This window comes from Acomys minous, assembly GCF_964271855.1.
Source record: "Acomys minous genome assembly, chromosome: 6".
Taxonomy (NCBI): Eukaryota; Metazoa; Chordata; class Mammalia; order Rodentia; family Muridae; genus Acomys; species Acomys minous.
In genome coordinates this window covers 128,744,146-128,766,518 of record NC_140487.1, presented here as the reverse complement: position 1 = coordinate 128,766,518, position 22,373 = coordinate 128,744,146, and the positions used below count along the sequence as shown (strand labels likewise).

General features: G+C 54.4%; 1 protein-coding gene across 2 annotated transcripts in view; it reads left to right on the top strand.

Moving 5' to 3' along the window:
• Positions 1 to 7,105: 7,105 nt before the first annotated feature.
• Positions 7,106 to 22,373, top strand: part of SKI (SKI proto-oncogene) — a gene marked incomplete at its 5' end in the record, with an annotated part of 64,076 nt that continues 48,808 nt past the window's right edge. For both annotated transcript variants that reach the window (XM_084786537.1, XM_084786536.1), the window contains one exon: positions 7,106 to 8,074. In XM_084786537.1, coding sequence (XP_084642663.1) covers positions 7,106 to 8,074 — 969 coding nt within the window. The remainder of the gene's footprint in view (positions 8,075 to 22,373) is intronic.

Below are 22,373 nucleotides of genomic sequence, written 5' to 3'. Positions count from 1 at the left end.
GGCTGGCCTCAAACTTGTGATTGTCTCCCTCTCTCTATCTTCTGTGCTTGGGTTACAAAGGCACAGCATATATACCTGTATATAGACATAGTATACATTATTATTATTATTATTATTATTATTATTATTATTATTATTATTATTATTATAATATATTATTATACCAGCATTATTTTTTTTAAAGAGAGGGTCTCACTATGTAGCCCTGCTGGCCTTGAAGTCATAGAGATCTGCCTGCCTTTGCCTCCTGCCTACTGCAATTACAGGAATTCACCTCCGTTCAGCTAATTTTTTAATTTGTATTTCTTGATGGTGGTGTGGATTGAACCCATGGCTTCATTACGACAGGCAAGCACTCTGAACTGTATCTCTAGCCCCTGCTTATTTACTGTTTACAGGTGAGGTGCAGATACATAGAAGGAACAAAAAGTAAGAGCACCAGGTCTGACGAGATGGCTCAGCGGTTAAGAGCACTGACTGCTCCTCCATAGGTCCTGAGTTCAATTCCCAGCAACCACATGGTGGCTTACAACCATCTATAATGTGATCTGATGCATACTGTCTAGATAATAAATAAATCTTTAAAAAAAAAAAAAGAGCACCAGGTCTGAGGAGACAGCTCAGAGGGTAAAGGGCTTGCTCCCAAGCCTGGTGACCTGAGTTTGGTCCCTAAGACTCACATGGTGCAAAGAGAGACCTGACTATGACCTCCACATGTGAGCTGTGGCATTCATAATATATATGAATAATAATAAACTAAATTATTATATATTTTTTTAAAGCCCCCAAAGTTGGGATAATTTCAGGATGTACTATAAGCCTAGGATGTACTTCCTAGGCTTGCTCCTATGCCTTCCAAGCCGTTTCCTGAGTCAGTCTCCCTCAATCTTTTCTAATATTTTTGTCTTACCACTCTTTGTATTTGTAAATCATGAGACGCTTTCTGTCCTGAGTCTAGCAGCTAAGAGAAGATGTAACTGAGGATGAGGTTCTTCATGCCGTGTGCGTGCGTGCGTGCGTGCGTGCATGCGTGCGTGTGAGCGTTGTTTTGTTTTGAGACAGTGTTTCTCTGTGTAGCCCGGCTGTCCTGGGACTCACTTTGTAGACCAGGCCTTGCCTGCCTCTGCCTTCTGAGTTCTGGGATTAAAAGTGCACACGGCCACACCGAGTTGGGGGCGGGGCTCTTACTCAGTGCTTTCCATCCACTATGCTAATTCCTTGTTAAGTCATTTACATCGTTATAACTATGTAAATATTATTCACTGCTGAGCCAAGTAGCAAATTTATGCTTGTATTTTTCTCTTTGTTTTTCTGGAAGTTAGTATTTCCTTTTTTTTTTTTTTTTTTTTTTTTTAACTTTCCTGAGTTTTCGGTAGATCCAAGGATATCCCTCTTGTATCTTATAACAAGCTCTCCACCTGGTTTGAGCCAATTAAATGCATCCTGTTTGGTTCCATGTTTCCTTGGGTCCTTCCAGCCTCTATCAGTCGAGCTGATTGTCCTCACAGACTGGACAGCCCTGACTTAGCTCTTGACAGAAGCCCATTCCGCACCACTGTTTCAGAATGGACCGCTTGACCTCAACTCTGCCCCACACCAGCCTTAGCCCCTCTCCTCAATGGACGGGATCTGTCCCGAGACTCCCGCTGATTGGCCTTCAGTCTTCCGGCTGTGCTTTCAGTGAGTTCCACGCTTTCTTTTTTTTTTTCTTTTTGGGGGGGAGGGGAAGGGGTTTCGAGACAGGGTCTCTCTGTGTAGCCTTGGCTGTCCTGGACTCGCTGTGTAGACCAGGCTGGCCTCGAACTCACAGCGACCCTCCTGCCTCTGCCTCCCCAGTGCTGGGATTAAAGGCGTGCCCCACCACCGCCCGGTGACCTTGTGCTTTCTCACCTTTGCGATCACTACCTGTCCTGTTCTGTCACCGACACACCGTCTGGTCTGGCCAGGGGAGCTCTGCAAAGCTCTCCTGTGGGCCCCGCTCCTGCCTTTCTTGGAGGTCTTCCCTCTTGCTTGTCCCAGACTCAGCTGTTTCTCAGTGTTCCTCCCCAGGCTCTGGGTCTTTTCAGGAGAATGAGATGCGAAAGCCAACATTTGTGCCTTGCATGGCTCACTCGTGCTCAGAGTCCCTCCCCCAGTGGACAAAGCCAGGAGCAGTTCCCGTGTCTGTGCAAACACGTGTGTGTAGATATGACGGGAAGTCACACAGCGTCACTGACTCCAATCCAATACCACAAGTCCCTTCCCTCCTTTCTACACATACCCTTAAATTTTTTATTATTATTTATTTGTTTATGTAATTTTGGTTTTTTCAGACAGGGTTTCTCTGTATAACAGCTCTGGCTGTCCTGGAACTTGCTCTGTAGTCCAGGCTGGCTTCAAAGTCACGGAGATCCTCTTGCCTCTGCCTCCCAAGTGCTGGGATTAAAGGTGTGTGCCACCTCTGCCTGGCTGCCTTTTAATAATTTTTAAGTTAGCACACAAAGTAATGAGTTTCACTATGGCATTTTCATATGCAAGTAGTTTTCTTTTTTCTTTCTTTCTTTCTTTTTTCCAAGACAGGGTTTCTCTGTGTAACCTTGACTGTCCTGGACTTGCTGTGTAGACCAGGCTGGCCTCAAACTCACAGCGATACGGCTGCCTCTGCCTCCCCAGTGCTGGGATTATAGGCGTGCGTCACCACTGCCCAGCAGGTAATTTTTCTTTTCTTCTTATCCATCCCTGTTCCCCACTGCTCTCTTGCCACTCTCCCTACCTCCTATTAGTCCCCTACCTGCCCCCTCGTCACCATGTCTGCTTTTATGTCACATGCTTTCCCTTTCTGTGTTTTGTGTGCATGTGCACACGTGTGGTAATACATGAACGCGAGTGGATACACACGCATTTGTCAGCACGCATACATGTGTGCACATACGTGTGAAGGATAGAGGTCAATGTTAGGTGGCTTCCCCAATCATTCACCATCTTTAAAATTGTTTATTTATTTGTGTGTGTGTGCCATCAGTCCGCACGTGCACCACAGTGGAGGGCAGACTACGTGATAACGTGTGGAGTCAGATCTCTCCGGCGACTGCATAGGACCCCAGTGGGCCGACTCCGATTGTTAAGCTTGGTGACAAGTGCCTTAACCTGCCAGCTCCCAGCAAGTCCCAGGCCCCTCCTGTCTCTACTTTCCCAGCGTCGGGGCTGCAGGTGTGTACTGTGGCGGACCTTTTCACATGGGTAGTATGGACCGGAATTCAGGTCCTTACGTTATGAAGCAAGCTCATAACTGAGCCACGTTCCCGCAGCCCCTTATTCCATTGAGAATAACGCGCACCTCTGGGCAAGCCCCTCTACCTTGGGTCTCTGCCCCTGGGCCTAAGTTCCTTGCAGGTGAGGGTCCTCCTGCTGGTGGCCAATGGGTTAAAAGCTTTGCCCCACACCTTTCTTTCTTCCCTTACATTTTAGGATCCCACCTGTGCTTTCTGGAAGGGCCTTCTAAAGAAACCCTGAAATCTGTCTTCTAAGTGTCTGTTTTTAGTGTAGCCTAAACTAGACAGAAGTCTTTCACTCATGTTACTAATTTTTTTTTTCTCACTGAATGATTTTGTTTGTTTGTTTTGGGACAGAATCGTACTCTGTAGCTCCTTCACTAGTCTGGATCTCAATTAACTAGTGGTTTTTCTTTCTTTCTTCTTCTTTTTTCTTTTTTCTTTTTTTGGTTTTTCGAGACAGGGTTTCTCTGCGTAGCCTTGGCTGTCCTGGACTCGCTTTGTAGACCAGGCTGGCCTCGAACTTACAGCGATCCGCCTGCCTCTGCCTCCCAGTGCTGGGATTAAAGGTGTGCGCCACCACGCCCACCTCAGTTTTTCAACTCTCAAGCTCCCAAGTGCTAGGGTTACATGTGAGGCACTATACCCGGGTCACATTTAAGGTTTGGAAACGGTAACAATTTATAATAGCAGTTTATGCCAGGGTGCTACAGATCTTTTCCCATCCCAAGGGGTGGTGGGTTCAGGGCCAGGGGCTCTGCCCTGCCCTGAAGATCTCGGTTCTGGGAAGGAGTCTGTGGGGCTGTTGGCTTGGCTGTCACGGCGCACCCCTGCTGAGTCCCCTGAGAAGAGGAGCACACAGGGACTCTCTCTGACCCTGCAGTTGTCAGCCAGTCTCCAAGCTGCTTGCTTCTTACTCCCAGGAATCTATCCCCTAGAAAGTCTTCTGTGTGTGTCTAGAACCAGCCCAACCCCACCCCTGCTCCTCAAGCCCTCACCAGTTTGCTTCCATGTGGGCAGGTCTCCCTCTCCATGTTAAGTCTCTCACAGGATAATGGAAGCCACGCAGGTCAGAACGTGGTCTCCTTCCCACTAGTCCCAGGCCCTAGCTGACACTTGTCGAGGGAGAGCGGCAAGTGTACATGTAGAAGACGGACAAGTATTTGGCCAGCTGTCCAAGCACACCAGTGTGGCCAAGGCCAGTTAGGGAGGGGGACCCCGGTGCAGACGGGTCCCTGCCTCTGCCTGCATGCTGGGGTGTCCTCCTGGCCGGTCCGGAGCCCCCAACGCTTCACTCAGCATGGCTGTGCTGGGTCTAGATGATCCCTTTATCCACATGGCGGCCTGGCCCGTAGCGTGACCGTGTAACGGGCCAGAACAGCTGTGGGAGGGGTTGAAGGAAGAGAGCTAGCAGGTGGAAATCCTCCGCTGGGTTCAGGGAGAGCACGGGCCCCTGCTAGCTCTGTCACAGCTGCCCTCACCCTGTGGGTTGAATGGAGGGGAAGCCTTGAAGCCACAGATGCCAGCCTGAGACCTTCCTTGCTTCCTAGGGCTCTTTACCCACACCTCCTTCCTGTGTGATCCCACTGCACAGCAGCGTACGGCGCGGCAGGCAGTGGCATCTTACTCAGGCAGTAAGCTGGTACAGACGGGTACTAGGTTCCTAGTCCTGGAGGCTGCAGTCTTGAGACTCACGGGAGATCTGCTATCCAAGCTACTCCTAAGCGGTGGCTCACAAATGGTCAACAGCTGCCAGGCACAGCTTCTTCAAAGCAGGATGCAGGATTTCGTCCTCCCAAAGTGCCCACCTCACACAACAGGGTCAGTAGACAGAAGCTGCAGGTCCCTGTATCAGTTCATGGGGGTGAGTGCTTGATGTCGCCCACTGGTGACACAGGGACTTTCCACAGTGGTGCCTCCTCTGCATCTTGACATCCCCAGTTCGCAGTTTTTAATATTTATTTATTTATGTTTTTCGAGACAGATTTCTCTGTATAGCCTTGGCTGTCCTGGGCTCTTTGTAGATCAGGCTGGCTTCGAACTCACAGCGATCTGCCTGCCTCTGCCTCGGTGTGGAGTTCTTTATCTCATTAGGTGGGCACCCTCAGTCAGCGCACATGGAAACCCAGATGTACTTTGTGCAGACCTTCGTGAAGTATGGGTTCTGTAGGCAACTGGACTCTGTGTGTGTGTGTGTGTGTGTGTGTGTGTGTGTGTGTGTGTGTGCTATTTTCTCAGCATCAGTATTCTGTGGTGTCCTTATGTAGGGAGGGACCTGGAACGGGTGTTGTTGGGCCGCTATCATATGGAAACAGGGTCTTAGGTCGTGAGGAGACCCTAGGGTGCTTTGAGACGATGTTGTATGGGGACCCCGATGTCTTGTGGCATCCTTGTTGCTGAGGGCACCTGGGGTTTGTCCTGTGGTGTCCTTGTTATGAGTGCACCCCGGGGTGTCTCGTGGCGTCCGGGTCTCGCAGAGCACCAGGACTAGGTGTTGAGGTCACAGCATCCTGCAAGTGTGAGGATTGTCTCTGCAGAACGGGGACTCCGGGACGCATGGCGGCGGTGGCGCAGGTCTACTGCGGACCGCCACTCAGCTGACCTGTGGTTGTGGCAGGGACTTTGTGGGTTTCGGGGGGCCCCCAATACAGTGGTGGCAGCAAGACCGGAGACTTCCCGGCCGCGCAGGAAGCCGCCTCGGCCGGAAGGGGGGGCCCCCCCAGGCGCCTCCGCTGCGGCCGCCTCCAGCGGGTTTCACGAGGCGGAGCCGAGAAGAACCGAGTATGGTCGAACGGGGCCGAGCCAGACCGAGCAGTGCCGAGCGGCGCCGAGCTCCTGCCCGGGGGACCCGAGCGGAGTCGAGCTGTGGCGAGGAGTGGGCGGACGAAGACGAGCTTGGCCGAGTCCGGTCCGGGCGTAGCCGAGCGCCACCGAGCCCGGGAGGGGGAGCGCGCGTTCTTGGAAGAGCCAGCCCGTAGCTGGTCACATTCCTGGCCCGCACTCGGGCTGAGGCGGACGCACGGCAACAAACAACGCGGGAGGCGGGGCCGGCGCGGGCGGGGCGGGGCGGTACGGGGCGGGGCGGCGCGCGGCGGCGTGAGCTCAGCTCCCGGCGCTCAGTCCGAGCCGGAGCGAGCCGCCGGAAAGATGTGCGCCGAGTGCGCCGAGCCCCGCGCCGCCGCGGCGCTCTGAGGCCGCGGGCCAGAGGCGCCTCCGCCGCCCCGGGAGCCGGCGGGCGGCCGCGCGGGTGGGCAGGCCGCCAGGGGCCGGCGGCGGGCGCGACGCGGCCGGTCAGCACCGCCGGGACGAGCCGAGCGGGCGCCGCGCGGTGGGAGGAGCGGGGCGGCGGCGGCGCGCCGCGCGAGGACGGCCCGGCGGGCCCCGCGCCCGCGCCCCCGCTCCTCCCGGGCCCCTCGGCCTCGGCCGCCGCGGCGATTCGCGCCTCGCGGCGCCGGCACCTGCCCGCGCGCCCCCCGCGAGCCCCGGGCCCGCGAGCGTTGGCGTTGGCGTTGGCGGCGCGCGCCGGGGCATGCCCCGCGCCTAGAGCCCGGGGGGCGCGCGGGGGGCGCGCGGGGGGCCCGGGCGGCGGCGGCGGGCGCGGCGCGGGGCGCGTGGATGTGGCGCCGGGCCCGGGCGGCGGCGGGCTCCAGCGGCGGGACCCCTTCGCCCCGCCCGCCTTCGCCTTCGCGCCCCCGGGCGAAGCCGAGGCCGGGGCCGTGATCGGCCGTGAGCCAGCGACGGGGGGCGGTCGTGGCCGCGGTCGCGGGCGGCGGCGGGGTGCGCGGGGCGGCGGCGGAGGCCGTGGGGGCCCGGGCGCACGGGAGCGGGAGCGTCCGGGGGAGCCCGATCGCACCATGGAAGCTGCGGCGGCCGGCCGGGGCGGCTTCCAGCCGCACCCGGGGCTGCAGAAGACGCTGGAGCAGTTCCACCTGAGCTCCATGAGCTCGCTGGGCGGCCCGGCCGCCTTCTCGGCGCGCTGGGCGCAGGAGGCCTACAAGAAGGAGAGCGCCAAGGAGGCGGGTGCGGCCACAGTGCCGGCGCCGGTGCCCACTGCCGCGGAGCCGCCGCCCGTGCTGCACCTGCCTGCCATGCAGCCGCCGCCGCCGGTACTTCCCGGGCCCTTCTTCATGCCGTCGGACCGCTCCACCGAGCGCTGTGAGACCGTGCTGGAAGGGGAGACCATCTCTTGTTTCGTGGTGGGAGGCGAGAAGCGTCTGTGCCTGCCGCAGATCCTCAACTCGGTGCTGCGCGACTTCTCACTGCAGCAGATCAACTCGGTGTGCGACGAGCTGCACATCTACTGCTCGCGCTGCACGGCCGACCAGCTGGAGATCCTCAAAGTCATGGGCATCCTGCCCTTCTCCGCGCCCTCGTGCGGGCTCATCACCAAGACGGACGCCGAGCGCCTGTGCAACGCGCTGCTCTACGGCGGCGCCTACCCGCCGCCTTGCAAGAAGGAGCTGGCGGCCAGCTTGGCGCTGGGCCTGGAGCTCAGCGAACGCAGCGTCCGCGTGTACCACGAGTGCTTCGGCAAGTGTAAGGGGCTGCTGGTGCCCGAGCTGTACAGCAGTCCTAGCGCCGCCTGCATCCAGTGCCTCGACTGCCGCCTCATGTACCCGCCGCACAAGTTCGTGGTGCATTCGCACAAGGCCCTGGAGAACCGGACCTGCCACTGGGGCTTCGACTCGGCCAACTGGCGGGCCTACATCCTGCTGAGCCAGGACTACACGGGCAAGGAGGAGCAGGCCCGCCTTGGCCGCTGCCTGGACGATGTGAAGGAGAAGTTCGACTATGCCAACAAGTACAAGCGGAGGGTGCCCCGGGTGAGTGGCCCCAGGTCCTGGAGGGGTTGGCAAGCCGTGCCCTGGGTGGGGGTGGGGGGGTCTTCCCAAGCTTGGGGCTCTGGGTTCTAAAGGTTGGCCCTTGTAGGTTCGACCTTTTCTGGCTTTGGGTTGTTTTGGTTTCGGGAAATGGATGGGTCTTGCCGGTCTTTCTGTGGCTAAGGCTGTAAGGCCACCTTCGTGCGGTCTGAGCGCTGCCCTCCTGGAGTAGAGCGAATGGAAAAGCCCTCTCAGGGCAGACAGATAATTCTTGACCACACAGGCCGAGCCCTGAAGGTCCGAGAAAAAGGCTACCTCAGGCTCTGCGAGGCTAGACGGCCTGGACCTAGGCTGTGCCGTTCTGGCTCAGAGCTCCATGGGTCCTTAGCAGAGGTGCCCTAATGAGAATGAAGCTCGCCCCCTTCCTTGCCACTCTGATGCCCAGGATGCCTTCCTGGGGTCCTGATTAGCCGGGCATGTGTCCTGGCTCCCCTGTTTTGTCTTTAAAGCCATGGGAGGCACAGACAACTAACGTGAAGCTAGCTAGCTGTCTTGGCAGGGATTTGGCACTTGGCCTGGTCAGGGGTAGCAGAGCCCTGCTTGTCAGAGTTGCTGATGGTCTGCAGTTTCTTTGGACTCACCCACTTCCTTCTGTTGCTCTTGTGCGTGGTGTGGAGGCCTGTCAGCCCAGGCTGTGCTGTATGTGAGTCAGAGAAAGCTTTGTGGGGTTCGCTTGGGCATTTCCTGGGCCACTGGGTACCTAAGCCATTCACTGCAGTCCACAGGAAGTTTCTTTGCATATGCATCCTTAAGTATCTGTAACTTTTAAATATCCAGGCTTATTAAATTGCACACACAGAATGCTGCATTGGCTCAGCTATTCTTGGGAGACCTAATTAATTCAGCTATTGCATCAAACTTTTTTTTTCTTTCCTAAATCTGTGAATAGATGCTGCAGCCCGGTTTTCTCTGGGCGCCCCTCCAGCAGAGTGTCAGAGTCGTGGGGGAGGGGCTTTGAAGAAGGATGCTCGCCTCATTCTTTGGGGGCTGCACAGAGTGTGCATTTGCTGTGTGTTCTGTGCACTGCTGCCCCAGGCAGGGCAGCACACCGCTGGCAGAGGTTGCAGGAGGGAGTTTTCAGATGGACTTGCCTGCAGGCAGGCTGATGTGGGTCCTGTGCGCCTGGGATGGCTGTACCGGTGTCAACTACTGTGGCCTGAGGTGGTCAAGTTGTATGGTGGCTGGTGGACTTGCTGGGACCTCTGTAGACATGTGGGACTGGTGAGGCTATGCCTCTGGGAAGCTCTCACGCCTCTTATCTTGGAAGCAGTGAAAGAATCTTGTCTGAATTGGGTGTGTCTGTGTTTGTGTCTGTCTGCTCTGGGTGCTGTGTGCTTGTGGTTTTCTGTCTCGGCTTAGGGGCCTGGAACGGTCCCTTTGTCCCAGCTGCTGCCGAGTAGGGTAGACTTCTGTTTTAACTGCTCTCAAGTCCTGTGGTTCTGGGTTTGAGGTGCTTTGGGCTCCGGTGCCCATCGGATGCCCATGCCACCACCATGGGGTTAGAAGGTAGGGCAGTGCGCTGAGCCGTTGGTAATGTGCTTGGGCAGTTCTGCCATGGTTTTTAGCCGCTCTTCCCTGTCGATGGCTGCCCAGGTAGTGCTCCCACCTCATTTAAGGGAGTGAAGAGAACTGTCTCAAGTGCTTGTGTCTTCAGCTCCGCGCAGGCAGTGGTGGCTTCAGCTGGGCTTCAGCTAGCTCCTGAGTGCTTCCCTCTTTGTGGCGTGCTCCCAGGCTCTGCCATTAGCGTTGCTTACTCCCTTGCCTCTACAAGTCTGTAATTGGGGGTTTGGGCTGGACTGTCCTTTTGAGTCCCCACAGGACCACCGTGTGCTTATGTTCATGAAACATAGGTAGCACCCAGGAAGGCGGGGACACAACTGCCCACACGTGGCTTGTCCTAAGAGAAGTGGCCTGGGTGCCTGCTCCCGTCCACTGGGTGTTACTGTTCCCTTACTCGTCCTTCATAGCTTATATTAATATTTTTGATCTACTGAGGAGGACAGACCACAGGGAACAAAGAACGCACTGGAGCTGCAGGGCGTGCTCTGTGGACAGGCCTTTGGGCTCTCTTGAACTAGGCTTGAGCTGAGTGCTTTGTAGGAAGGTGGGTTCTTGGGCCCCTGGTGGGAAGCTGCAGAGCCCTTGATGCTCTGCTGACACTTGGCTGCTCTGTTCTCCGACAGCCTGGCTGAGGTGGGGTCTGCCTGGATCAGGTAGGATTGGCCTGGGTGAGGTGGAGTGGTGAGTCTGTGCTCAGCTGAGTGTGTGTGTGGGGGGGTTGCAGCTTTGAGCCTGAAAACCTTGGTGCAGACCGCTGTACTCACAGCCTTGGCTTGTTAGCACTGCTGTGACCATGTGAAGGCTGGTGGTCTTCTGCAATGGCCTCCTAATGTCATGGGGAAACAGGAAGTGTTCACTTCCTGCTGGTAAAGCATTGAAGAAAACGCAGGCTGCCTGGACCCTCAGTGAATCAGTCATTCCAAGGAACCCCCATGGCTTCTTTCCCTGCAGATCTGTAGGGAGCCAATTCTCCTGTGGAACCTCATGGAGTTGGTTTCAGTTCCCACCCGCTTCCTCACTAGTTGTGTGAGTTTGAGCAAATTGCTTAACCCTTCTGTGCCTCATTTCCTCATGTAAATTGGGACTACTGCTTTGTTGAACGTGTCTTAAAAGCACTTTTCTGGGGGCAGCCCAGATGGATGGGGAGTCTCTGAGCCTTCCCTTCCGCCTCACAGCCGGGATGGACAGTTCTCTCTTCCTCTTGGGCTGTTGGATTCAGTGTATCAGCTTAGAAATGAATGTGGACAGTGGCACTTTGAGCTGCCACTCTGCGTACTTGGTGGGATGTGGCTACTGTCCCATAGGAGGATTTGTGATCAAGAGCAGCTGCCTTCCCAGGCTGGCCACAGGTAATACAGCATCTCTGTCCTGCCTTCTGGCCAGGCAAGGCCCATCTGTGGGTCTAAGAAGGTTGGGTCATCCTAGGTAACAGCGTCTGTGCTGTTGAGCCTAGGTTCACAGGGCTTTGTTCTGTCACTAGTCACTTGATGAGTAAGAATGACTGGGGCACCCAGGGGGGGGTCAGCTTTAGGGAGCCCTGAGCCCTGGGTATGCCTTGGGACGTGGCTCGGGCTTTAGGGTGCACAGCTGAGGTGTGCCGGGTTCAGGAGTCCTCTCAGTGGTCTGTGATCGCTCTTGGTTGCCTTGGGATAGGGTCTCACCTTCTGAGTGGTGGGATTACATTTGTGTACCGCTATGCCCAGCTGTGTTTTTTTCTTTCATGAAGATTGCCATAGGGGAGGACAGTGCTGATGTGCTCTGACCCTGTCTCCTGGTCACCTGCAGGTGTGGGCAATCTTCAAAAGGTCAGCTGCTTCTGTCTGCTGGCTTCCTTTTGAAGAATGTTGCTTGAGATATGTCCTGTGCTGGGCTTTCTTAGAGTTACTATTGATTTTTTTTCCCCTCCACATGCTTGAGCCAAGAATGTGGGGTTCCGGGCCCTGAGGTCAGGCCCTGGTCTAGAAATAAAAGGAGGGTGCTGCCCAGGTGCTGTTTCCCATCCAAGGCCAGAGAGTCTTCCTAGAGTGGGACAGTAGCTTGGGAGTGTGCTCTGGGACACTATAGCCAGGTGTGCGTGGGCAGTGAGTGCACACTCACCTCTGAGAGGGCTGAGTTCTCAGCATAGCCTGTCAGCCTGTTTGTCCATCCTGCGTGCTACCTTCTGGGGAGCCGTTTGGGTCCCTCACCATCTGGAGGAAGCAGGGTCATTGAGTAGTCCTCACCTCTGTCCCTGGCTGCCCACTGGAGGCCCAGGGTCATCTAGAAGCTTCCAGGAGTCAGGTCATTGACTCTGTTTCTCAACCCTCCGGCAGCTGGTGTGTGTAATGTCTGTCTGAAGTGTCCAAGGGCAGACAGGATGTGGATGGTGAGGAAGTCTGGGCCAAGTGTGAACCAAGCCCTGCCCTGAAGCAGGGTGGGGGCCCCCCTGGGCCAGGTCTGAGCTGCCTTTTTGCAGCCCTGGGAGGGAGGCTGCGGTTGAGGGGCTTGCCTGCCCCTGCTGTGGGGCAGGAGGTGAGGTGGCAGGGCTGTGTCTCTTTCTAAGGGTTGCGAAAGCTGGGGGAGGGGCTCTCCTTTGGAAGAATTATGCAAGTTTCAACTGAAATGTTTTTTAAGTTTCTTTGTTTTGAATCAAAACACAGGCTAGATTACTTCTGTGAAATCTAGGAGAGCCAGACAGAGGGGACCTCTCTGGTCCTTTGCCTGACTGCTAGGGAGGGGAGAGGAACTGTGGGTTCTTGAGCTGCACATTATTTAGATGGGGCCTTGGAATCATCGGCTGGGAGGTGCTTTGCTCCTGTGCCCTGTGTGGTCAGGAGCAGGCTTCGGTCAGTATCCGCTGCAGCCATTGATGGCACCTCGTGGGTCCTACCATGCTGAGCAAGGGTGTCCCTCACGTCCTCTTGTGACCCACTGGAGTCTGGTCCCTTTTCTAGATCAAGCACCGTGTACTGATGATCTTGCCACCTGTCGAGGTACTTGCGAGGCTGTCCTGCGTCACCAGGGCCAGTGTGCAGTAGGGACTGCTCACAGCTGCGTCTCTGCAGGTCCTGTCTCCAGGCTTGTGTGTTGTTGCCTACAGATCGTGGGTTCTGTGCTCACAGCTGCCAGCGTCCTCTTACTTGCTGAAACCGGGGACCAAAATGTGGAAGTGGAAATGGTAGTAAAGCCAGGCCCTCAAGGGGTGTGCATCTGGTCACACAGTGACAGAACCAAGTGTCCTGTGAGTGGACTTGGCTGTGCTTGTCTGTGCATTCTTTTGAGTCACTGAGCTGTCTGTGTGGAAACAGATAAAGGGATCTTGGCAGAAGCTGGAGTCGCCCAGGCTCTGCCTTGGTGTTGGGCATTTGTGTGTCTCTGATTTTGCTTTTTCGGCTTCTAATGACTGAAAGAAGCTGGGCTTTCAGTAACAGGGGCTGAGGTAGCGCCACGCCCGCTCTTGGGTGCACTGTGGGAGCCGTCTGCCTTCTGTGGTGGGATGGCGTGTTTTGTTTTTGGCTGATCGCAGCTGGGTCTCTGGACTGTGGGAGTGGAGGGATGACTCAGTGGAAGCAAGCAGTCACTGCTGGCAGGGCTCAGGGCCCAGGTCGCCACGGCTGCAGAGGGAAGGGGGAGAGGGTTGCAGCCATCCTAGGTGTCCTGTGCTTGTCGAATCGTGGGCTTTGAAGAAGGCTGTTCTCGGGCATCTGACATGGGGGTACCTGGGCCCTGCTTCCAGTTGGCGTACTTGGAAAGCCCTGGAATGTTTTCCTTGGCTGGCGCTGTGAGCGTTGATGTTCTTCCCAGCCCTCTCCGAGCTGACTGTGGCTTCCTGTGGAACGTCCGCTGGTCACTGTGAAGAAACAGCTCTTGTTGGGAGCAGCTTCCTGTAGCTCCCACCGCTTGCTCTTTCAGGGAAAAGCAGTGGCCTGGCGTGGGTGCTGGGAGCTAGCTTTATCCCAGGACCTGGTAGAGGTGATGGCGTGCTGTGAAGACTTGCGGGCGGCAGGTGGAGCCGACCTGAGGGCCAGGGCGATAATTGGGCTCTGATGTGACCCTTCCCCTTCCTGTCTCGCCCTGGGTTTGTATATGAGGTGACAAGTGTAAGGAAGGCCAGATCACCATGCGTGAGGCGACAGTGTTTGTGGGGTATTGACGGTCCCCAGAACAGGCTTTCCAGTTTAGTGAGGAGTTGTGGTTACAGCACTGGTGTTAACTGGTAGGTGCCATGTGGTGTCACCCTGATGTTGCTACCTGTGGTCTGTGGTCCTTGAACACTGTCTGCTGAGAGTCTCCTTTGGTGTCAGTTTACTCCATTGCTGTGTGAAAAAACATTGTCAGCTGACAGGTTGTTTCTAAGTGTAGTGTTGTCTGTAAGTCACTGGGGTGAGAAATGGCTGTTGCCTCTGCAGCCCCCTCAGCCTGTTCTGGCCACTGCTGGTCCAGCTGCTGGGAAGGCCAGCTTGAGGCGGTGGCTGCCAGCACTGAGAGTAACATGGAAAAGTTTTTGTTTTGACTATGGAATGTGGCCCTTCGCTTCTTACTGCCTGTCTTCACTTTATTTTTATTTTTTGTGTGCATAGTGTATGTGTGCACATGTGTCATGTGCCTCTGTCTGTGGGAAACAGGTTGCTGTTGGTTGTCTTTCTCTGTCCTTCCCCACCTTACTTTGAGGCTGCGTCTCTGCACCTGGAAGTGGCTGTTTTGGCTAGACTAGCTGGCCTCGGACGCCTGTGACCTGCTTGTCTCCCGCCTCGGGCTGGGTTACAGGCGCGAGCCGCTAGCGTGAGTGCTGGGATCTGCACTCAGTTCTCATGCCTGTGCAGCAAGTGCTTATCCTGCCTCCGCCATCTCTCCCTGGACCTTGGTGTCTGTTTTTGGAGATGAGGTTGAAGTCCGTCTTGCCCTGCTGCGGTGCCTGTAAGTGAGGTTACCCAGGCCTCCAGGAAGTTGGAGGCTTTTTCGTGAGTGCCCTCAGTCCTAGAAGGTGTGTGACCTGCAGGAGTTGGGGCACTTAAGGAAACAGATTTGCTTACACAGCAATACTGCTGACCCTATGTGTGCTGGCACTAGCGACTTCTCTGTGCCAACTGCTGGGCCAGGGTCAGCTTGAGAGTCTCCTGTTGTAGCCTGAGGGTGGGCGTAGCTGGGTCCCTCTGAGAAGCTGTGGTAGACAATGCAAACCTTTCTCAGACCCCTCCCCTTCCCCTTCCAGTTTCTTTATTTACCCAAAGCGAGGTACACTCCAGAGAGACGCTGGTGCAGGCTGAATGGGTCACAGGAGGGGGGGAGGCGCAGGGGAAGAAATAGGTCAGTTTGTCTTCTGTTTTCCTCCTGTGGCTCCTGTGCCCCTCGGCATGACAGTGAAGAGGCCCTGGCCACTGGCCTGCACTCCCTCTGGCACCTTGTGGTTCTGCAGATGGCCAGGTGACATTAGGCCTATATCTGGGATGTGCTGGTATACCCTGCCTCCCTGCAGGGTTGGCAGTTCTGGACCTCTCGTGCCAGCCACAAGCCAGGCTTGGTTTCAGCACCTCGTTTTTCTGTGTTCCAGGTCTGGGTAGGCTGTTGGGGTGGGGGTGCTCTCCCTTCTCCACCTCATCCCTGTACCTGAAGGTTAACATTTTGGGGTACCTTTCTCTGGAAGAGAAGAGAGCCTTTGATTATGAGGTTGCTTTTGGGTGGGGTGCGGGGGGGGAGGGTCTTGCTCTGTGGTCAAGGCTGTTCTTGGCTTGGATTTTGAGATGACTGCTAATGTGCTTGTTTATTGACTTGGATCCCTCACTCTAGCAGGAGGTGGACCCAGGGTGCCAGGTGGGGGACAGCAGGGCCACACTGTAAGAACCTGTGGGTGCTAAGGGTTTACTTGATCCCTGGTCCTGACTTGTGCTGTCCCTGGGCTGGGCTGGGCTGTAGCTGAAGGGAGCCCTGCTGCACCTTGCTGTGGGTGCCCTGTGTTTTGCCTGGGAACCTACCCTGGCTTGTTTGGTGAGGCCCTGGTGGACGATGCCCAGATCCTGTGGCTGGCATGGTGTTCGGAGACCTGTCCTCGTCGTACTGCTGGGACTGCCACCTGGTGTTTGATGCTGTTGGCTGTCTTTTTTTCCTGCTTCACCTGCTGCCTCCTGCTTCCTGGTGTTACAATGGTGTTGCCCAAACCATTAAAAGAATTATACTCCCAAGTTGAATGATATGCAAATGTAGTCAATTAAGCGAGGGGATTTTAATTAGCAGTTTAAGTTCATGTGTGAAGTGCCTTGCTTTAATTACTTGACAGTTTTGTTGTAAATTTGCTAAGTTTTTTTTTGCAGAACTATCAAAACTGTGATTTTTTTTTTTTTTAACATCCTTCTATGCAATAAGTGTCGCCCAGCTTGCCTGACCCTAGTGGGTTTGTCTCAATTTATAAAGCTCTTTTAAACTGTGAAAACAAGGTGGACCTTGTAGATTGCCTCTGCACAGCTCATTCAGTTAGTGAGGTCACACAGGCTGGCAGGGTGATACCCTGGGTCTCCCTGGTGGGCGACAGGGAGCAGCCTCCTTCCAGCTTGGGTCTGGTGCTAATGGAGCACATGCATTCTACTCAGGAGTGGCTGGGTGCCTGGGTTGGGAGTCAGGAAAGCCAGCCTTGGTTGGGAGCTGTGTGGATGGGTATGGGACAGTGAGGGGCCTGTGTCCTGTCAGATGAGATATGCATGCAGTTGGCTGTCCCTAGATGTTGTTCTCACAGTCTTGGGGCTACAGTTCCATTTAGGAGAGGTGGAGTTGTTGCCTGGCTACCTGACAGCCCTCAGGCCAAGAGCCTTTGCCTTGGCTCTTCTGAGAACCAAGAGAATGGTTTGTGTGACACTGGAGTCCAGACACAGCCTGCCTGCGTCCAGGCCTCCTTGTCAGCCCCTGGCTCTGAGGGCCTCCTACCTACCTTACCAGAATATTCTGGTATATTGCCCATGTCCAGGCTTCCTTGTCAGCCTCTGGTTCAGTCCCTCCTACCTACCCTACCAGGGTGCTCTAGTTGTTGTTAAAAGTTTTTGGGGGTTGGATTTAGATTGGCTCTAATGTGCGTGTTGTTGCTGTTAAAAATCATCTGTCGTGGGGAAAGGGGTTTCTCCTTTGGTTTATAATGTACCTCAGATTTAATAGTAGTTACACGTTGCCCGATGATGTTCTGAGGATCATAGTGTTAGGGGATTTTTGTGTTGGGTGAGCATTGTGAAAATGTGCTTATATAGCTCTAAGTGATGCCCAGGGTGTGCAAGGTGTACCTGTGCCAAATTGTGTAGGCAGCTGGAGAATGGGACATGCTCATGCATCTCAGTGTGTCTAAGCATGCAAAAGTGTAGTGAAAATATTAGATGAGGGATCAATGTGGTGGCACCGTCTGTAACCTCAGCACTTGGGATGCAGAGGCATGAGAGTGGGAAGTTGGGCTGCATAGTAAGACACACACACACACACACACACACACACACACACACACACTCACTCACACACACACTCACACACACTCACACACAAACACTCACACACTCACACACACACTCACACACACTCGCTCACACACACACTCACACACTCACTCACACATACACTCACATACACACACACTCACACACACACACTCACACACACTCACTCACACACACACTCACACACTCACTCACACATACACTCACACACTCACTCACACATACACTCACATACACACACACACTCACACACACTCACTCACACACACACTCACACAACTCACACACACACACTCACACACACACACATACACACTCGTGAGAGAGGGGGAGGGAGGGAGGAAGGGAGACTGGCTTGTGGGACTTTTCTGCATGTGGCCTCTTACTAAAGCATTGGTTTGAGGTGTAGGCCTGCACCTACCTGAGCTTGAGGTCTATTTTCTCATTTAAATATTTAATTTGGATTGTGTTTTGGGGGTTTGTGTAATTTAAGTGGCTCTAATGGAGTTTTCCTCTGTAGAGTCTTTGTGTGTGAGCTGGGGATGGTGGACCAGGACACAGCAACAGGAACCACGCTCTCGGTCCCTGCTCTGTTCTGGTTCTCCCAGCCTCCTGGCTACGGTTGTCAGAGAGTGAGGAGGAGCTAGAGGAGAGGACCCCTGGCTGCTGGGTCTGAGGAGACGCTGTGCTGTGCTGCTGCTGCTGTGGGTCTGAGGAGATGCTGTGCTGTGCTGCTGCTGCTGTGGGTCTGAGGAGATGCTGTGCTGCTGCTGCTGCTGTGGGTCTGAGGAGATGCTGTGCTGCTGCTGCTGCTGTGGGTCTGAGGAGATGCTGTGCTGTGCTGTGCTGTGGGTCTGAGGAGATGCTGTGCTGTGCTGTGCTGTGGGTCTGAGGAGACGCTGTGCTGCTGCTGCTGCTGCTGAGGAGAGAAGACTTGCAGAGGTGCCCCCTGGGCAGGGCTCCCAAATCCATCGAAACCTGTCCTGCAGTTGGTGGATTTTAAGATGGAGTGTCTTTAGCTCAGTGAGACTGTCTGGGACTGAAAGAAAAGTAAGTGTTACATAGAGGCGAAGTTTTTTCTTTATTAGCAAGATGATAGACCACCATAGTAATATCGTAAGGCATATATATATTGAGGACATTATATTGGGGCCTGGCTGGCCACTCATGTTCTTGCTGCGGGCCCCATTAGTGGTGTGTCAGGAAGAGCCACAGCATCCTGCCCTTCATACTTACAGATGAGGACATGAGGTAAAGGGTGGAGGTTCTTCTGCATGTTCTGGGTCCCATCTTGTCCACTGGGAGAGATGATCTTCCTTCGGCCTCTACCTTGAGTCTACGTGCTTGGAAGGATTAGGTGGGAGTTCCGGAGCTGTGAGCTGCGTTGCCTGTGCCGAGGCCCTGCAGGTCACTGTGAGCTCCGGACCACCTGTCGGCCAGGGTGCAAGTCTCTCCACCTCCCTGCACTGCAGGCGGCTTGCTGTGGTCTTCCCTCTCCTGTCCAGAGCACGCGGGAGTCAGCGCCCCGGTGCACTCCACTGGACAAGGGGCACTTGTCTCTCACTGATGATGCGCCTCTCATCAAGACACACCCCGCTGCATTCTGTATTCTTGTTTCAAGACCCCAGACACACGACAGCACAGGAGCAGCGGCAGGACAAAGTTGCACAGCAGTGCCACTGAGCCAGCCAGTTACACAAAAGTACCTTGAGAGCAACGTTGCTGGCCCTGCCGGGACCAAGCACCCAGGAGTTGCAGGTGGCAACAAAGTGGTACACATGGGAGACACCAGGATATAATGATACTACATTTCTTCCTAGTTTTGGAGCCTAGACACTGGGTCCTGAACTTGACACATACTCTACACTGAGCTGCACCACAGGATCACGGACTGCATTGCTCGACAGTGCACAGGCATTGATGGCCGCCCACGTTGCCACAGTGAGGCTTCTGCAGTCTGTGTAACACAAGGCCTGAAACATGTGCAAATTAGCGAGCTGGTGTGATGACCTATGGGAAAAAGATTCTTGCTGCCAAACTTGACGGCCTGCTTTTGTTCCCTGGCCTTGAACTTGTTGTGGGGCTGAGGCCATCCGCTCCTGATCCACCTGCCTCTGTCCCCCATGTGGTCACAGGTGTATGCTGCTCTGCTCAGCATCATCTCTGTTGTTTTGTTTTTGTTCTTTGAGCCAGGGTTTCTCTTTGTAGCCCTGGCTGTCCTGGAACTCACTCTGTAGACTAGGCTGGCCTCAGATCTGCCTGCCTCTACCTCTAGAGTGCACATCTTACCTGTTAGTAGGTGCGCAGTTACCTTGTGCAGTTGTCACCCAGTTCTCTAGTTGATTTCAGTCATCCTGCCCTGAGATTCTGTCCCTGTTAAACACTGACCCCACTTTCCTTCAGCCCTGACACCCACTGCCTTGAAAGTCTGCATTTGACAACTCAGCGGCTCTAGGAACCTCACCTAAGTACAGCAAGTTAGGCTTTGCCTTCTGGTGACTGTTTATAACGCCTGGCTTGTAATAAATAAATCTTAAAAACAAAACAAAACACACAGAATCTGGGCGTGTCTTCTAGGGCCCACCCTGCCCTGAGTCCTATCCACGAGATTACTCAGCCCCGCCAGCTGTCATTCCCGGCATTGGTTTGTAAACGTCCCTCTCTGCCTGACAGCCCTGACGTGTGGCTGAGGTGACCTGGACAGCATTGCCAGGTTTGAGGGAGGGTAGGAGAAGTCAGCCTGGTTGTTTCCTGAAAACCAGGCCCTTGCCTTTGGTTGGGAGGCCCTGCTAGCATGGGGAGGTGGCTCTGCTGAATTCCAAAGGCATCTGGGTGCCTAGAGCAGAGGCTGGGAGCCTTTGACCTGCAGCCACAGGGAAGCTGGCTCTTCGCTTTTGTCTTTTAAGAAAGGGAGAGTTGGTAGACTGTCTGTCAGGCCAGCTCTTTTTCACGGGCCCTGCCTGTGATTGGCCCATGGTGAAGTGAAAGTCATTTGGTGCTGTTGTGGGGTGAGGTTTTCACCTTCCCTTTCCTGTAGCTCAGCAGCGTCTTGTGCTTCTGGCCAAGTGTCCATTTCTTGGAGGTTGGTGGTTAGGGATGTGAGTTCCCAAGGGGTGGCTGGGCGTGGGTCACTCATTCTGTGAGCCTGGATCATGACATTTCTGTACGGATGTATTAGGGCACCCTGGGAACAAAACCTAGACAGTGGTGTTTATGTAGCACCTTGAAGAATTTGTTCTTTTGGCCCCTGCGAGCAGTCTCAGAAGCCACAGTGGCCTGAGTGCAAGTGGTGTGGTCCATAGCTGGCTGGGACACCTAGTCAGCGATGGGTGTTGAGGCATCATGAAACACACGGAGCTCACTGGGCACTCAGAAAGGCTAACAGGCCAGAAGCCTGTCTGTCCAAATTCTTGGCATCACCAGGGCACTCCCAAGTGTTTGCCTTTTACGACGTGCATCTGCCCAGAGTCTGGGCCATTGAGTCCCTACTGCTGTGGGAGTGAGCTCTCTGGTCTCACTGACCAGGTCGTGTACTTGGCAGCTGCCTCCTATGCGTGGTAAAGGGAGTCATGTCTCTGGTGGGTTCACGTGGTGCCCATCACAGTTGAGAGCAAGCGACTATAGAGGCACTTCTGCTGGTCTGGAGATGACCTCAGAGCAAATGATAATTGCTTGATCTTGCAGAATTCTCTGGGAAAGCGTTTTTCCAGAATGCAAGCAAGGCAGTGTGCACAGCACCTTAGAGGTGTGTGCGTCTTCCTTGCTGCACTGGGGCTGAGGACTTAGGGGAGAGAGAGGAGCGAGTGCAAGGGCCCCAGACCCAGTTCTCAAGTTCTGCCCGCTGTCTGCGCAGGCGATGGTACGTTGTGTGTCCATCAATTGCTGGGCTAGAATTTCATTCTGATTTTTGCTGAGGTTTGTTATACTTGAGAGCATTTGGCATTTTTGTAGTTGGATGTTTTTCTCCTGTTTTGATCCGATGTTTTTGCCTGGTTCAGAGTAGCCACTAAGTGTGGCCTCCTGAACATGGCTCACGTATGAAGGTCACACTCGACCCTTCTCAGGTCCTGATGCTCTCCCGCGTGTGCTGAGGGAGTAGGGGACTGACCAGTCAGTGAGTTGGCCTGTCTTTGATTTAAGACGTTTTATTTTGAGGAATCTTCAGACGGATAGGAGAGCCATGTATGTGGCAGATGTGTGTGCCGGTGCCAGCATTTGCCTGTGCTCTGCTGCGGTGGCTTCCCTGGCCCAGTACTTCTCCACTCTTCCTTCTTTCTGTCCGCCCGTCTGTCCTTCCTTCCTTCCTTCCTTTCTCTTCCTTCCTTCCTTCCTTTCTTTCTTTCTTTTTTCTTTCCTTTCCTTTCTTTCCTTTCTTGTTTTTTCCAGATAGGGTTTCTCTGTGTAGTCTTGGCTGTCCTAGACTTAATTTATAGACCAGGCTGGCCTCGAACTCACAGAGATCCGCCTGCCTCTGCCTCCCCAAGTTTTGGTATTACAGGTGTGTGCCACCATGCCTGGCAGTTCTCAACTTTTCTAATGCGGTGACCCTTTAATATAGTTCCTCATGCTGTGATGACCCCCAGCCATAAAATTATTTTTGTTATTACTTCATCACTGTAATTCTGCTGCTGTTATGGATTGTAATGTAAATATTTTTCCGAGCTAGAGGTTTGCCAAAGTGGTCACGACCCACAGGTTGAGAACCACTGCCCTGAAGGCCCATTTTGTGGTTGCTTTGAAGATGGGGCTTCGTAGTATAGACCAGGAGCGCTTTGAGGTCACGGAAATCTACCTGTATCTTACCTGTATCTTACCTGATTGGCCTGTTCTGTTTGAGGCTTTAGGTGGTGGTGGTGAGGGTGTTGAGGTGGTGTCCTGCTTCCAGGACAAGGACATGCGACTGTGTGGGAAGCTGCCACTGTTTTTCCTGAGTCTTACTATGGCCACCATGTTTCTTCTGAGTCTTGCTAAGCCAGGGATTCAGAGATTTGATGGCACTTGAGGTGTTATGGGTGTTTGTACTCTACTTTGGGAGTCTTTCCCGTCTGTGGTTACTAAGTAACCAAGGAGAAGACTTTCAGCCTTTGTATTCCTCTGCCCCCACGAACTTTGTTCCAGTGGGTGCAGGGCCCTTGTGATCCTGCCTGGCCGGCCCACTTACGCTTTGGCCTTTGAGGCTCTCTGCTCCATAAAGCACCACTGTATTGTCTGTCTCTGATCACCTGTTGTTTTTGTTG